The sequence below is a fragment of the Musca vetustissima genome, unplaced genomic scaffold (assembly GCF_032173495.1).
Source record: "Musca vetustissima isolate MV318-11 ecotype Yass unplaced genomic scaffold, APGP_CSIRO_Mvet_v1 utg9712, whole genome shotgun sequence".
In the NCBI taxonomy this organism is placed as follows: Eukaryota; Metazoa; Arthropoda; class Insecta; order Diptera; family Muscidae; genus Musca; species Musca vetustissima.
Window position 1 is genome coordinate 19,727 of NW_026879051.1, and position 15,547 is coordinate 35,273.

Sequence of the window (15,547 nt, forward strand, 5' to 3'; positions counted from 1 at the left end):
ATTAAAATAGTTTGTAAATGATTACTTTTTAGTTTTGGGGAGTCTAAACTTGGCAACCCTATGGGCAAAAAAAATGAAATGTCAAACAAGTAGACACATATGGTAAAAGTGTTGCTAACATTGTGATATCATTAGTTTTTAGAGATTATTTTCTTAATATTATTCGATGCTATGGAAAATGCTATCTATTTTATATATAATAAATCGAAAAAATATATACTATGTACTTCGCTTGCATTTGTCAGATATAAAAAAATTATATAAAGGTTACTATTCTTACCATATATTTCTTTTTATTAAAAAACTGCTCTACCGTAAACACTGTAATATGTTATTGGCAACACTGTCCACTACCAGAGTAGAACAAAAACACACCTGACATTTGACAGCTAACATTGAAGTACGCAGAAAAAAGATTTATTTACTAGGCAAACGAGAAAAAAGAATTCATTTTTGGTCAGAATAAGTGCTAAAAATAGCTCAAAGTCTGGAAAAAGCATCGTAAAAACGTTGGTAAATGATTTGTAAATAAATTTCAGCACAAAACCCGAGGGTAAGTCTGAAAAGAAGTGAAAAAGAAAATGGTTATTGATTGTATTGTGTCCCAATTTTTTTCTATTGTAGTTGTTTTTGCACATCTTTGGTACTGCTAAGAGGGAATATTAATTAGCTGCTGGAACAATATGTCTATCTTAAGACAATGTGGTTCAATGGCTGGAAGGCTAATGCAGCCACAACGACAACTTGTGGCCAGGGGATCCTTTGGCTTGTTGCCAGCAGCCTTTAACAGAGTGACTGTTCCTGCATTGGATTATGTGACGCCAATGAATTCACGCGGCCACAAAAATTTCGGTCACAAAAAAGAGATTACACCTAAGTTTACTAAAGTATACCATTTGATTATTGGTACCCTGTTTGTGATTTCCATAACGGATTTCAAGAAGTAAGTAGAATTTATATACATATTGCTAATCGAAAAAAGCAGATTCTGGCTAAGAGAGAATGACTTTATTTGGGATGTAACTTCTCAAGAAACAATTCAGTATAGCTGGAATTCGATCAACATCTCAATTCATATTAAAAAAAACTTTGAAAGTTTTGTGTGTTATATGGATATAATATAAATTCTGTGGTTCCAGAAATGAAATAAAGTCCTAATGAATATTGGATTATTATTCTGGGATTTTATGTAAGTTCACCGTTGTGTGAATTACTTTCCGGCTAAGCCGGTGGGGCAGTTATCCCAGAGCAAGTCCAAAGGTTGAATAAAAGGAATCAATTCTACCAAATGACTTCAAAATCGCCTTTTTATATTTTTCCAATGTATGTCAACGTTTTAGTAATTAAAAAAACATATAAATTTTATAGAATCCTCTAAGGACAAACCGTTATGTTACCTATTTGAGACATCTTCTCGTCCTATAATTTTTCAATATTAGAGCAATGAAACGTTTCTCATTTTAGTTCTTATTATTTTTATTTTTTTATTTGATCATACTATTTTGAAAATGTTTTAAAATTTCCATAAATTCATATGTTTTCAGACTCAAACGTATGATAATGCCAAAAGTCGATGCTGACGCAGGCGTTGAACCCGCCGATGTTGAGAAAAAATCCCGTAAGAAGGACAAAAAAGCCAAAGATACTAAAACTGTTACCGAATCCGATAGCGATAGTGATAGCGATGCAGAAAGTGAAAATGGCAAAGACGATACAATCGAAGAAAAAACGAAAAGTACCCGATCGGCAAAAGAAAAAGTTGGCTTTCGCGAAAGAAAGGTAAATTAGGATTATTCATTTCTATTAAAATGTATTTTTCCTTTCTTAACTTTTTAGTTTTAATTTTTCTGTTTTAATCTTTTATTTCATGTAATTTTTGTTAACATCTACCCGTATATACACACAAAAACATTTTTGTTCTAAAAGATTATTGAATATGAAAATCGCATTCGTCAATTTTCTACACCAGATAAAATTTTCCGATATTTTGCCACAGTGCGTTTAACAACGCCGCAAGGAACTACAGTTTGCATGACTCCAGACGACTTTTTGCGTTCCATTTATCCGGGCATGAAACAACCTGATGGTAATTTTTATTTAATTTTGTATTGGTGGTAGATTTTATTATTTATTTTAAGATGTTATTTTTATGTTACAATGGTGTACTTTTACTTTTTGGAGTGGACGAATGACTTTGTATGCTATAATAGACCTAATAGTTTTTACATTTAAACTATTACCTTTGTCGACATGAAGAAACTTTGCTGTAATATACATGAAACGGCATCTACATTAGAACTCTTTACGAGGTTAACCAACAGGATTTATTTGACCTATATTCAATGAAACCCATTGGGTTAACGAAATCCATTACAAATGTAAATGAACTATTACAAGTAAAATAAGTTGTACTTTGGTTACAACATTTTAAATACAATAGAAAATTTTAAACAATTATTATTCAATTGATAAGACGTAATTTTCATTTCTTTATTTACACACGATTGACATAGGGATAGAGAATCCATTCTATTATACTTTTTTAATTGCTATAATTTCTGTCACTAGATCTGTTTTTAATTCTGATATTTATCTTCAAATCTATTATTATCTTATCTTTTCGTTTTTTTTATACTTGTAATTTGTTTTCAATGGCATTTGGCTAAATTTTCTAATATAAAATCCACTTTTTTGATTTTTATACTTCAATTTCAATAAAAAAACCAACAGATTGTTGAATATGAAAATCGTATTCGACAATTTTCTACGCCAGATAAGGTATTTCGTTATTTTGCCACAATACAAGTGGCAACGTCAGACGATCGTCATGAAATATTTATGACACCCGTAGATTTTCTAACAAGTATGACACCGGGTATGAAACAACCAGAGGGTATGTTTACCTAGATAATAAATATAATAAATATAAATATTATTTTTTCATTTAGTAAAAATCACAAATTTAATATATACTTTTGTTTTTTGCAGGTTTGGGTTTAGATCAATACCGCCGTTATGATCCCAAGGTATGTATTTGTCGATATTAAATCGATTATTTTTTTAGTATAAATTCCTAAACTCCTCTACTTTTTCTCTTTCTGCTTACTAACTAACTTAAAGCAAGCCCCCGGAAAGGTATCTTCCACTTTGTACATAAATTTTGTATTTATTGATTTTCCTATCCATTAAAGTGCACATATACTCTTTTTGTACTAATCATTTTAAAAACGAATATTGTTTGTTGAAATTAATGAGATTTGAAATCGTTTAATGGATATTATGTCTATGTTTATTTACACTGCAAAATTCGACAAACAAAATTCGAAACCCTTGTTCGAAACCAAGGTATATTACCTTGTTCGAAACTTTTCTATTTTTGTGTGACATTTAATAATATTTGTTATTTTTAATTTTTTTCAGTCTGTTGGTGAAAGTCTAAATTTGAATTTGGAAAAGAATAGTATATTCTACAAATTGGGATCATATGGCCTGATTACATTCTCTGACTATATATTCCTTCTAACCGTATTGTCAAGTAAGTAAAAAAATAATTAAAATCAAAATAATAATAATTTATTATTGTAGTGTCGAATTATACCTTCCCAAAATAATTTATTGCGTATATTAAATTTGTCATTACATTTGCCTCACCTTGAAATATTCGTCGGATACTTGGAGATATAAGGCCTTCTCCCAAAAAAGTTTCAGTATAGGTCAATGTTTTAACATGACATCCATATAAAGATCTTGTACTATTTAAGATATATATTTTTTATTTTTATACCCTTCACCACACTGTCTTACAGGGTATTATGCATAGAATCACATTCTGAGTCGATTTATGCATGTCTGTCCGTCCGTCTGTTGATGTTAAATTGTAGACAAAGTACATGTCGCATTTATCATCCGTTTTGGATGAAATTTGGCACAGGTCATTTATTTGACCCAAGGACGAACCCTAATGAAATTGGGAACAATCGGTTCACATTTACCTTCCATATATAATTTCGTCCGATTTAAGGTAAATGGATTTGCACGAAATTTGGCATAGCGTTCAGAATTAGACCTAGAATGAGGTACGTGAAATTGGTTCAGATTTAGATATAGCTCCCATATATATTTTCGTCTGATTTAATGTGGCATAGCGTACTAAATTAAGTCTAGAATGGTGTGTTCTATGTTTCGTGGAAATCGGTCAATTTCGTACAATTTCATTTCAATGTTCTTTCGAAAAGACGACATCTGTTAGGAGACTATATAGAATATACCCAAAGTGGTGAAGGGTATCATATATTCGGCTCAGTCCGACTTTACTTCTTACTGCCTTTTTTTCAAAAAATCAGAACCCAGCTCACAATTTCCAACTGAAGTCACTATGAATAGGCATTCAGCGTTTTCTTTGTAGAAACTGTTTTAACATACATTCCATATAAAAGTCCCGCCTCATTTTAAGTATTTCGAATGTTCCCTACCTTTAAGTTAATCAAGATTTGTCTTCAGGGATGGTCCGTGTGACGAATTTTTAGGTTTTCGACTGCCAAAAAGGTGTTAACGTCGAAAACGTCATATACCTGTATAAAATGTAGTAAACGCCATTTATTTCAATATTATTACCATATACTGTTATTTTCAAGAATATATATTATTTTTACATATATCTGACTATTCCTTACTAGATCTGATAAAAAATTCTGAACTTTTTGGAGAAGAAAATTTTGAAATTCGATGTGGATTGAGTAAAGCATACGTAATTTTCAAATTGATTAATGGAAATAGTTATTTTGTCAAAAACCGAATGGTTTTGGGTGGGTTTCCGACGTTTCTGACGTATGTATTATACGTCGGAAATGTATGTCATTTACGTCACTATTTCTGACGGACCATCTCTGTTTGTCTTATAGTGATCATCCCAAGCATTCAATGTAAATTGTCCACAGCAAATATTCTAAAATCCTGAATATTATTCCGATTCGTATAGTTTAGACCATAAATGTTCAGCGAGGGCTTTATTTAGGGCTCGGGTCGTTTCGGATAGAAAATACCATTGGCTGGAGACGAGTAAGTCAGGTCGTAGTAGTTGTTAATACAAATATTTGTCAGTAGTATTAATGGCATGGAATTTCATTTTTTTTGACATTTCTGATACGAATGCCTTACACCCTTCGAAGAATTTGAAAAATATCCTTATTTGTCAATGTTATAACACTGTATAAGAATATGTTTTTTTTTTTAACAATAATTCACAATTTTTAAACTTAGAAAAAATATTAGATTGGTTTTATTTTTATTAATATCATAAAAGTACAATATAAATATTTTTGTCGAGATAGTTTGCATCATGTTTTGGAATATATGATACACAAAAAACACACATTTTCAGTATATATTTATATTAATGGTAATAATAATTAGTGTAATCATCATAATAATATTGGTTTTAAAGTTTAGAACATTTGTTTAACATCACATCGACAGTTACATTTAAAATAGCAACTCTTAAAAAGAAATATAATCAGATCAATTGATGAGATAAACATTTTACTAAAGAAACATGAGGCTAACAGATAAGTTCCTTTACTTTCAGCAGCAAGATTTAAGAAACAAAAATAAAATAATAGTAATTATATTGAAAAAATAAAAACAGTCCCTTAACATCTTTTATCGAAACTTGAAATTAAGACAATTTTTTTCTACAATCCCTGAGGTTAAATGAGAATATATTTCTGTGCTGTCGTTAACAATGTTTTGTAGTAGTATCGACGGGGTAGAAACGATATTTTTTTGAATAATAAAAGTTGGTCCAGGTTTAGATAGAGTCAATGCTAATGTGTTAATGTTTCTAGAAATTGTATATTTACATTTGTATTTATAAATATATAGGAAGCATGATAAACATAATCTATGAAATATATCCTTTTTTACTTACTGCATTCCTTTCTAAAGTAAAGAAACAAACCTAATTGAACACAAATAGAATAATAATACAAATAATATGTCCCTTCATTCAAAACTTTCGGTTTTTTGTTGTATAAATAAAGATTTTTATATATAGAGTGAGAGTCAGTACAATAAAATATAGTGTATGTATAAATATTTATGTTTTCTTTGAAATTATGTCACATATTCTAACTAAGATTAGTCTTTGGCCTTTGTTTTTGTTTTTTGTGTTGTTTGGGTGTTGAATCCTAAATGTATAATATTTTCTATATATTATTTTGTTTTTATTTTTTAGCTGGAAAACTTTCATTGATTTGGTTTTTTTGGCTTAGATTTCATTGGTTTCTCTTAATATCGTAAAACGTAGTGTAGATTGCTTTGGTACTTTCAAAAATTTGTAAAGAGGTACTTGGGTGGGAGTTGTGGGTGGTTGTTTTGTTTTTGAAGAATATATGAATTTTGTTCTTTGTTTTTTCTTTTGGTTTGATTGCATTTTGTTTTGTTTTCCTTTGAGTTGAATACATCTAATTGTGTGACAATGACTGTTCGTTTCTGGGTCCCAGGGTAACCGATGATGACGTTCTTTCGGTCTCAACTTCATCGGGTATTACATAGTCATAATATTTGGTATAATTGTAATCGAATAACTCAAAATCTAATTTATAAATATCGATAAGTTGGTCTAGGGTTGAGCGTTTAATTTCGGAAAAGTATCTGAAACGATCACAAATATGAAATTCAAAATTTTGAACTGCGAACTAACAAATATTCGACTTACTTTTCTAATGAGTTGTATGTCTTGGCACCTTTCGACAAATTACCAATGCGTTTCAATGCACTCTTTGGCAATTTACCCAATAGCAAAGATTCCAAACCGGCCTGCCGTATAATATATTCTGAGTCACGATTAAATGTTTCCACTTTTCCAATTATGGTAAAATTGATGCTACACGGTGTACAGAAGTTGTAGATTGGTGCCCAATGTTCATTGAAAGCTTTCTGATTGGCATGTTGTTCGATAAGATATTGAACAAATTCATTGAATGTGGGTCCTTTGGGTTTCGGCGCTGACATTTGCGGTTTGCGAAATCGTTTGATAATGCGATTGGCTAACCATTTGTAATACGAATTTTTGCCACCTTCCAATTTATTGCGATAACCGGAGACAATACGTTCAAACGGGTCACGGGCAAATAGAAATGACAGCGATGAAGGTAAACTGTCGAGCAAATCCTGTAGATAGGGTCGTGGAAAACGTTGTCGGGCCAATTCTATGGGTGGTGTTTCAACTTTTTGTAGATATTTGGGATCATATCCTCCTAGAAGATTATAAACAAACATATATAAAACGTTTAATACCTTCCAACATGATTTTAAATGTTAAACTCTTACCCAATATATTAAAATAATACATCCATGTACTGCTGGCCGCCTTAAAGACATTGCACCATACCAAACTATGACCCGGTGATATGAAGAATTCTTTTGGCATCGGTGGGTAAAAAGAATATAAATTATATTTTTCACAAATCTCTTGCAAATGCTGACGTCGCTGTCTCAAATCATTTTCGGTGGCACTGTGTATCTCTTCGGAATATTCATAGACAGGATTTAGGGTACTGCTACTTGTATAACTTCCCGCAGATGATGACGATGTGGCAAGATTTCTTAATGTTTTGTGTGTCTTATTGTTCAGGGAAGCATCCTTGAGAAAGCGTTTAAATAATGAAGGAGCATTTTTCAACTGTAATATTGATGAAAAGTGTTATTCATAGATCCTAAACCGGTTTATAGAAATGCATTTCGACTTACCTCCCCCTTGGCTGGTGGTTGTATTAGACCAGCTGCCACAGCAGCTGCCTCGGCTTTATCTTTATTCTGTTCAAATGCATTCATAGACTCACGAAATAGAAATCCAAAATAGAATAGCGCTGTAAGAGCGCATGCAACCAATTTTAGGGAAGTCTGTACACGCCTGCCATAACACAGGCGTATTATCATTGTCACTGGATATTGAAGACAAATTTAGGGATTTCTTCTAACCACTCTGAAAATTAGAAATGTAGACATTAATGTATTTAAATTTTGTTAATCTATTCGTAATTCTAAAAATATGGGCGGTGTGTTAACCAATTTTGTTATAACCGGTAATCGAACATAGTTTTTAAACAAAATCTCCTCTTTAACTACTTTTAATTTTCACGCATAAACAATTTCGAATCACATATAAAGTTAATTTTGATTCAATGAAATTCTATGTCTTTGAAATTCTATAATGTCTTAAAGAAATTGAAAGGGCTATTACAAATAGTGACTGCCGAATATTAGTTTTTGTTTGATATGTAATTCAAAGACCTTGTATTATATTTTGGTAGAAAAGGTTACATTCCGAAATAATCATTTCCCCAACTGAAATACACTGCTAGTATTTTCTAATACACTGCCTTCCTTCATTCATTTACTGTATATTTACTTTTTCTTTCTGGTTTACATTTGACAGGCCAAAATCTCAAATTCCATTTGGCTTTCCCAGCAATAAGCAACCAGTCTTTGTTGGATTTGGTCCAAAATATTTCGCTTTACAATAATTTATGACTTCTAATCATCATGAAATATAGGTGGTAGTGGAGGGTGACATTTCTAAACACACCAAAAACAAAAAATGTTTACATTTTATTAAGTTCTAGTTACGAAAGCCAACAACATGGCCCATAGGACTACTATTCTTTTTTCCCTTGGCTGTAGTAACTCGGCTAAATGAAAAATGTTAATTAAAAAACATGTAGCATGAAGCTATATTGCTTCATGCCGATTATGAAGGTGGCACTACAATTATAAAATATATAATCGGTTCGAATGTCTAAAAGGAAAGGAAAATATTTATCTATCGAAAGAGGAATGGAAAAAAGAAAGTTGAGAAGTCAATTAAACGATTAGGTTTTATTTTGACATGGACAAATGAACACATTTTATGTTTTATTAATCAATATTGTTGTCTTTAGGTCACGCGTCGTGAACCTATTTCCATTGACTATGCGATAATGATTATATTAGAGGTAATGCACAACTTTTTGTTTGGATAAGTTTGTAAAAATCTATCAAGTTGACTATTAATAACAATCAGATACAAATTCAGGCCTTAGTAGAGCCTTGACAAAATATTCTTTAAAATTTCAGGCCTTATTAGAGGCTTGAAAATATATTCTCTAAAAACTTCAGGCCTTAATAGAAGTTGAAAAAATATTCTGTAAAACTTCAGGACTTAATAGAAGTTGAAAAAATATTCTTTAAAAACACTAGACCTATTCAAGACTTTGAAAAAATATTCTTTAAAAACACCACGCCTATTCAAGACTTTGAAAAAGTATTCTTTAAAAAATCCACGCCTTAGTAGAGGCTTGACAATAAATATTCTCGAATTTCGTTTTCTCCATATGTTACTATGATTGAGAGGAGTCCTTTGAGACAAGACTATGAGACAAGTTTATTGCCTCCCAAAACAATGTAGTGATACATTGTGTTGTAGGTCTTGACACTTTTCCTCATGAATCTCATTACTTACAACTAAATATCCGCAGTAACATCAGTTCATCGTCACTTGGTTGATGTCCCCCTACAACCTACAACCTCCAACCAAAACCCACCCACCTAGATACCAACCATTTTGTTTGTTTTGATAAACAACATTGTTTAGACATCGTTACATATATGTGGATGCGTGCATGTGTCTCCTGCTCTTGCTCACCACATTTAAGACCGATGATGAATGCCTGACAAACTGTAAATTTGTGACGAGTACGATGTGCCTTTTTGCATCCATCCATATACATATACATATATACAAATACAAAACATGAGCATGGAAAAACAGTTGCACTTTTTCCATTTGTTGTTGTTTTATTTTTTTCTTCCATTTTTGCCTTCACTTGTACATTGTCATTGCCCTCTTCTGCTGAACACGGTGGCTTGTTCTTTGTTTTAAAGTGCCAAAGGTTACCACTTGTAGATTGTTCGCCCTTTAAAATCCTTTATGCATTCATCGCACATATATGAGAAAAAGATACCAATACCAGTAAAAACACACGCACACACAACCACACTAAGAGATAAAATAAATGTATTTTTAAGTGATTTTGCTTCGTGTGGCCAAGTGTAAGGAGGATGAGAAGGAGATGTTTTCCATCCTCCTTCTGTATCTGCTTGTCATTTTTGCATAGCATAGACTGTTATACTAAAAGGACATGCCTATGAGTGTTTGTGTGTGTGTGTGTGCATGTCTATATTGGTTCATTTGCTGGATGTTTGTGTGTGTGTGCGTGTGTTTATAGTTTTAATATGGTTGGAGTCTCTTCGTGCGATTAAGTGCTGATACTCTGAATGTTACTTCACTTGGCAACACATGCCAGTGATGACGCAAAAGTGGCAAAAAACTAGGGCGTCATGTTGAAAAGAACAAAACACCTTGTTGAATGTCCATTTCTGGGGCCCAAATATCAGTGTAACTAGTTTATGGAGTGTTGAAATACATATGAATTTCATTAGGCCCATTTCTTTTATACAAAATTTGTTTCGCTAGGCATACACATTTCTTGACTTTTTTAATTCCATTAGATATCAATTGATTTGTTAGTGCTGATGACAACAGGCAAATGATTGCAATTTTATTAATTAAATTTCAATATTCAATATATTTTGTTTTGAAAATAAATGTTAATTATTTGTTGCCGATTTCCAGTTTATTGCCTTAATTTTTTCACTTACACTTCTATTTTCTATGAAACACTTTAGCTCTGTATATCCTGTTAGCTGTTTTGTCTATTTGCTTCTTCCCCTCTTGAATGTTTATGTGAATGTGTGTGTGCGGCTTTAGAGAAGCCTTCTACGGATGATGGACCGACAACGTTGTTATCCTTACACCGTTAGAATGTTTACTGTTAACTGTTTTGTTGGCCTGTAACATTTTTGTTGCTGGCAAAGTTTTCCCAGTTGGTGGTGGCGCGTTTTTGCATTCCTCCTTTAAATCGGCTCTACGAAGTGTGTCTGTGTTGAGTAGAGTTCAGTAAGAAAAAAATTGAAGTACGCAGGCGTTCTCCATTAGAGTAGAGTATATGGGAAGGAGTAGAGAAATGGGCAGCATTTAATTTGTTTTCTTATTTTCAAAGTTTTGTTTTTATCGCTTGATACGAGCGAATATTTGAACGGTTTGTTTTGTTTTGCTCAGCTGCTTTGGTGTGTGTGATATTATTTTTTTCTTCTTCTTCTGTTTTCATCGTGTAGGTGTTTTAGTTTTCAATTTTGTTTTGATTCTCCTTCTCTAACTTTATTGTTTTTGTATTCACTTTCCCGGCAAAATTGTGAGATACGATTTTGTATTTGTTTTCGTTAAAAAGGAAAGCAACAAATATTTGGATGTGAAGCCCTTAAAGGGAAACTAAATTAAACAAAAAAGAAAAAAGGGGAATGGAAGATAAAGAATGATACCAAGACACCGGAAAAGTTTTGAAAAATACAAATTTTCTATTACATATTTCTAAACGTTCTAACATGAAATGTAACTCGCTAGAAAGCAAAAGGAGTTTCAATCAAAATTTAGCCACTTAAAAAAGAAAGGATAAGTTGGGTGTTAGAAGGTGGAAAATAATAACGCATAATAATGTGGTTTCCAAACGAACCTTTAACCAATTTTTAGTTTACCGTTACACATAATTAAATGAATAATTATAAATAAACAGACACATTTCCCTATAAAGCACAAAATATAATTTCTGTTTATTTTTTAATATCGTTATTTTTTATTTTTGGTATTTCAGCATCACGCCGTCATTTTGAAATTGCCTTTCAAATGTTCGATTTGAATGGTGATGGCGATGTTGACTGTGAAGAATTCGAAATGGTGGCAACATTGGTGCGTCAACAAACCAGCATTGGTAGCCGTCATCGTGATCATGCCAATACTGGCAATACATTTAAGGTAAGTCCCAATCAATCGTGAAACTTGTCTCGTGCCAAAGCTAATCGTCCACTGCTAAAATATATACTATATAAATGTAAACAATGTACTATATAAATATATTGTGTATAATGCTAATACAATATCAAATCTTATTTGAAAATCTCCTTTGACGCAAGATAAACCAAAACATCCTAATTGTATATTTAATTGTTTACTATCTTCTAATTTTACTCTCTAAATTCTTTTGTAAAATATTCTTTATAAAAAATGTCAATTTGCCAAAAAAAGTCTAAGGTACTTGATGACTGAAAAACCTTTGGTTTGCCAATAATTTTTCCTATTTAAATTCTTTTTCATTCTATTATTCTGAAATAACACTAATCCTGATCCCAAACACAATCGTTTTTAATTCATTGCGCATGTCCTGCTAGATTCTAATCCTTCTATACTTCCTCGTCCTTTTTCTGCAATTTTAATATTATAAAAGTCAGATTAGTTAAACATATAACTTCACATCCATATGGACACTGAACTCATTGCACTCATCCTTTTACACGTTATTCCTTCAGGTTATTTAATTTTATATTATTGGTGGTAGATATTTTTAGATATATTTTAAATTACTTTATAATACAAGCGGAAAGTTTTCGAAAAATATAACCTGACTATCCAGGTTCGTTTTATCATATCCTTCGATGGAATGCGATTGTTGCTATAAATCCGATCAACATACCCAATGTAATTGTATAATAAAATATGGACTACATATGTTGGGGATGTAACTCGGTTTTTAATAATAATCTCAGATCCTGGGAGGGATGCAAAAGTGACACAAAATTCTTTTTTTTTAACACAAGGTTTGCATGTTTGAAATACACAGAAATATCAAGATCAGTAGTACTCATTTATAATTTTGAATGGGATCTAATCTGTAGTGAATAAATTTAATTTTAGAATATTTATAATTTTTCGGCAAAAAATAAATAAATAAATAATGTATTTGGAAACAATGCCGAAATTTGACAAGTATCGATACTTCATCGAACATTGACTACTAAAAGGAGAAATCCAAATTCCTTGCATTTATCCTGGTGTGCATTATTAAATTATCTGTTCTAGTCGCCATATCATTTCTTTGCTTGCTTATTATTTTTTATTTATAATTTTGCATTTCTTGGTTTATGCTTCTTAAAACATTCATTTGTAAATCATTCTATGTGTACGTGTGTGTGTGATGCTTTCATTAATGTTAAGTGTATAGTGTTAATGATCACATATTTAAAAAAAAATAATAATACAAAAAAATTCTCCCAATAAAAAACAAATGCATCCCAAAAGGGCGTTAATTCAGCCTTAACCACCTTCTTCTTTGGACCAAATTTGGATAAAAAATTGACTATACAAAAATTCTTGGATTTCCAACATCAATTGCAACGTGAAATTCTATCACTGGAATTTGAGCGTAAACATCCCGATGAAAATGGTCGCATAACCGAGGCAGATTTCGGAGAACTTCTATTGGCCTATGCTGGTTACCCCTTGAAGAAGAAACAAAAGAAATTGAAGCGCGTCAAGAGACGTTTCCGTGACCACAGTATTGGTATTTCGAAAAAGGACTATTTGGATTTCTTCCATTTCCTCAACAATATCAACGATGTGGATACGGCCCTGACTTTCTATCACATTGCTGGAGCTTCCATTGACCAGGCCACACTTAAACATGTGGCCAAAACCGTGGCAATGGTAGAATTGTCAGATCATGTCATCGATGTGGTATTTACAATTTTTGATGATAACAGTGAGTATTGAAAAACATTTGATATCGGTGTTTGTATAATCTCAATGTTGCTTACCTTTTCAGATGACAATCAGTTGAGTAATCGTGAATTTATTGCCGTTATGAAAAATCGCGTACAACGTGGTTTGGAAAAACCCAAAGACACCGGTTTCATAAAGCTAATGCGTTCAATGTTGAAATGTGCCAAGGAGACCAAACCCGTGCTACTGGATCTCTAAAAAGTCTGCCGAGGCGGGAATTGCCTTGCCATAATTGTTAACAATCTATTTATTCTTGTCTGTCTACTAAATAAGGACTTTAAAAAATCGATACTACTTAGCAATCCTTTTTTTAAAACTAATCCCACTAATAACCAATGCAATTTTTTATTTTCCATGGTTTTTTGTTATAATGTAGAATGGAAAAATTCTATAATTCCTTGTGTAAAACAAAACTATTAACCAATTAATATAACTCTTGATATATTATTCGAATTGATGGCCTTCATATTCCTAACACTAATTTTAAGATATAATTTCTAGATCAATTTTGTTTTATTTCTTATTGCTCTTTAAATGTTTGTAAAAAATATAGCAATTGTTTAAATAATAAAATATTATTATTTATTTACTTCCAAAGAAAAGAAAATGTTTATGCATTTGCTACAAATCAGTTTCTAGGAGTGTAAGTTGCCCTCGGGGGATTTCATTTTTTATATACCACATACTTTTTATCCACAAACTTAATAATTAAATAACAATGAAGACATACTTTTAAATACTTCTCATACAACGTATTTTATAATTTGTATCACTTTAAAACCGCACATATTAATTAAAGTGCAATGAATTTCTTTGGAATAAATATAGAAGTCTGTGGCTTCCTTAGCGAATCATTTTATCGGCATATTAAGATTTTGAAATATTGTCGTTGTGAAATTGAGGATATTGTAATGGTATCTCACATGTTCTGTCCATACACTTTTATATTATCCACATTTTTTATTACGTTTGAAACATCTCGAAATATTCACCCGGACGCCATAAAGGCATGTCGATTAAGCCATGTCTGTATGTTGAATCACAATAGATCTCGCAATTATTAAGATAGAACCTTGACATTTTGTATATAAATTACTATTACTGTGGTATTTGGAATACACCAGTCCACGTTTTTGAATAGCTCCCATATAACAGAATCGTCCAATATTCGGTATTTTAAGATTTTCGCCCTGAAGAGGATGTAATTTGGAATTTCAGTTTCTAGGAGGTTGAAAACCTGTTCATAAAATTTTTGGTTTGACATTGATCCATTAAATGTCCGGCTACATTTTCGGCTTTTTGAAGAACCAGTATGAATTGTAATTTGGCATTCTGGCTTCATAGGGCGTGAACAATTTATTTACAGATAATGTTCGATATTGGAGAAGGCACCATCCCATTTTCGATACTTTGAACCCCATACCAAGCCCCTGTATAATTTTCGGTATGTTCAAGTTCCTATCCAAGTTTACCAACATGAGTGTCAGTAATTTGGCATTTAATTGTCATAAACAACATACTAGGAAACTCAACGACATAACCCCCATATAAATGTACCGATCGATTTAAGAAATTCGGAATGCTCAATATAATGTGAAGGGTATAAAAAGATCGGTATGGGCGAATGACGAAGTACGGGTTGCAAGTATTATCCAATTGAGATGCAATTTGGCACACACCGATTATCAGTAAATTTTAAAGTTATATTAAATCCTTCGCAATTGAAAAATATGTATGACTCAAATAGTCATACTCAAAAAATTTGTAAACAATAATCGATGGCAATCGAATTCACTTTTGCATGTCGGGTTAATGATCGTTAGATTCAAAATCATAAAT

The 15,547-nt window shown here is 31.8% G+C and overlaps 2 protein-coding genes across 5 annotated transcripts; one reads left to right on the plus strand and one right to left on the minus strand.

Moving 5' to 3' along the window:
- The first annotated feature begins 666 nt into the window (after nt 1–666).
- LOC133323849 (calcium uptake protein 1 homolog, mitochondrial-like) lies at nt 667–13,963 on the plus strand. Of its 4 annotated transcripts, none has more exons than XM_061532746.1 (9): nt 667–943; nt 1,545–1,779; nt 1,927–2,086; nt 2,989–3,026; nt 3,121–3,135; nt 3,421–3,535; nt 11,748–11,908; nt 13,229–13,688; nt 13,752–13,963. In XM_061532746.1, the coding sequence occupies exons 1-9, from the start codon at nt 684–686 to the stop codon at nt 13,904–13,906; spliced, it is 1,599 nt and encodes a 532-aa protein (XP_061388730.1). In that variant the 5' UTR covers nt 667–683; the 3' UTR covers nt 13,907–13,963. The 4 variants fall into 4 exon arrangements, with proteins under 4 accessions (XP_061388730.1, XP_061388729.1, XP_061388733.1 ...); XM_061532745.1 differs by lacking the exon at nt 1,927–2,086 and adding an exon at nt 2,731–2,893; XM_061532749.1 differs by lacking the exon at nt 3,121–3,135.
- LOC133323857 (carbohydrate sulfotransferase 11) lies at nt 6,455–7,957 on the minus strand. Its single transcript, XM_061532758.1, has 4 exons — nt 7,750–7,957; nt 7,330–7,681; nt 6,716–7,256; nt 6,455–6,651 (listed from the first exon to the last, which is right to left on the minus strand). Exons 1-4 carry the CDS (start codon nt 7,936–7,938, stop codon nt 6,462–6,464), a joined length of 1,272 nt encoding a protein of 423 aa, XP_061388742.1. The 5' UTR covers nt 7,939–7,957; the 3' UTR covers nt 6,455–6,461.
- Nucleotides 13,964–15,547: the final 1,584 nt, after the last annotated feature.

Excerpts from the sequence above, each read along its gene's own strand:
- LOC133323849 (XM_061532745.1), top strand. The coding sequence starts at position 684 with ATGTCTATCTTAAGACAATGTGGTTCAATGGCTGGAAGGCTAATGCAG. Across the intron at positions 944-1,544 it reads TCCATAACGGATTTCAAGAA|ACTCAAACGTATGATAATGC; the intron begins GTAAGTAGAATT and ends ATATGTTTTCAG. Across the intron at positions 13,689-13,751 it reads TACAATTTTTGATGATAACA|ATGACAATCAGTTGAGTAAT; the intron begins GTGAGTATTGAA and ends TTACCTTTTCAG.
- LOC133323857 (XM_061532758.1), bottom strand. The coding sequence starts at position 7,938 with ATGATAATACGCCTGTGTTATGGCAGGCGTGTACAGACTTCCCTAAAA. Across the intron at positions 7,682-7,749 it reads AACCACCAGCCAAGGGGGAG|TTGAAAAATGCTCCTTCATT; the intron begins GTAAGTCGAAAT and ends TCAATATTACAG. Across the intron at positions 6,652-6,715 it reads ACATACAACTCATTAGAAAA|ATACTTTTCCGAAATTAAAC; the intron begins GTAAGTCGAATA and ends TGATCGTTTCAG.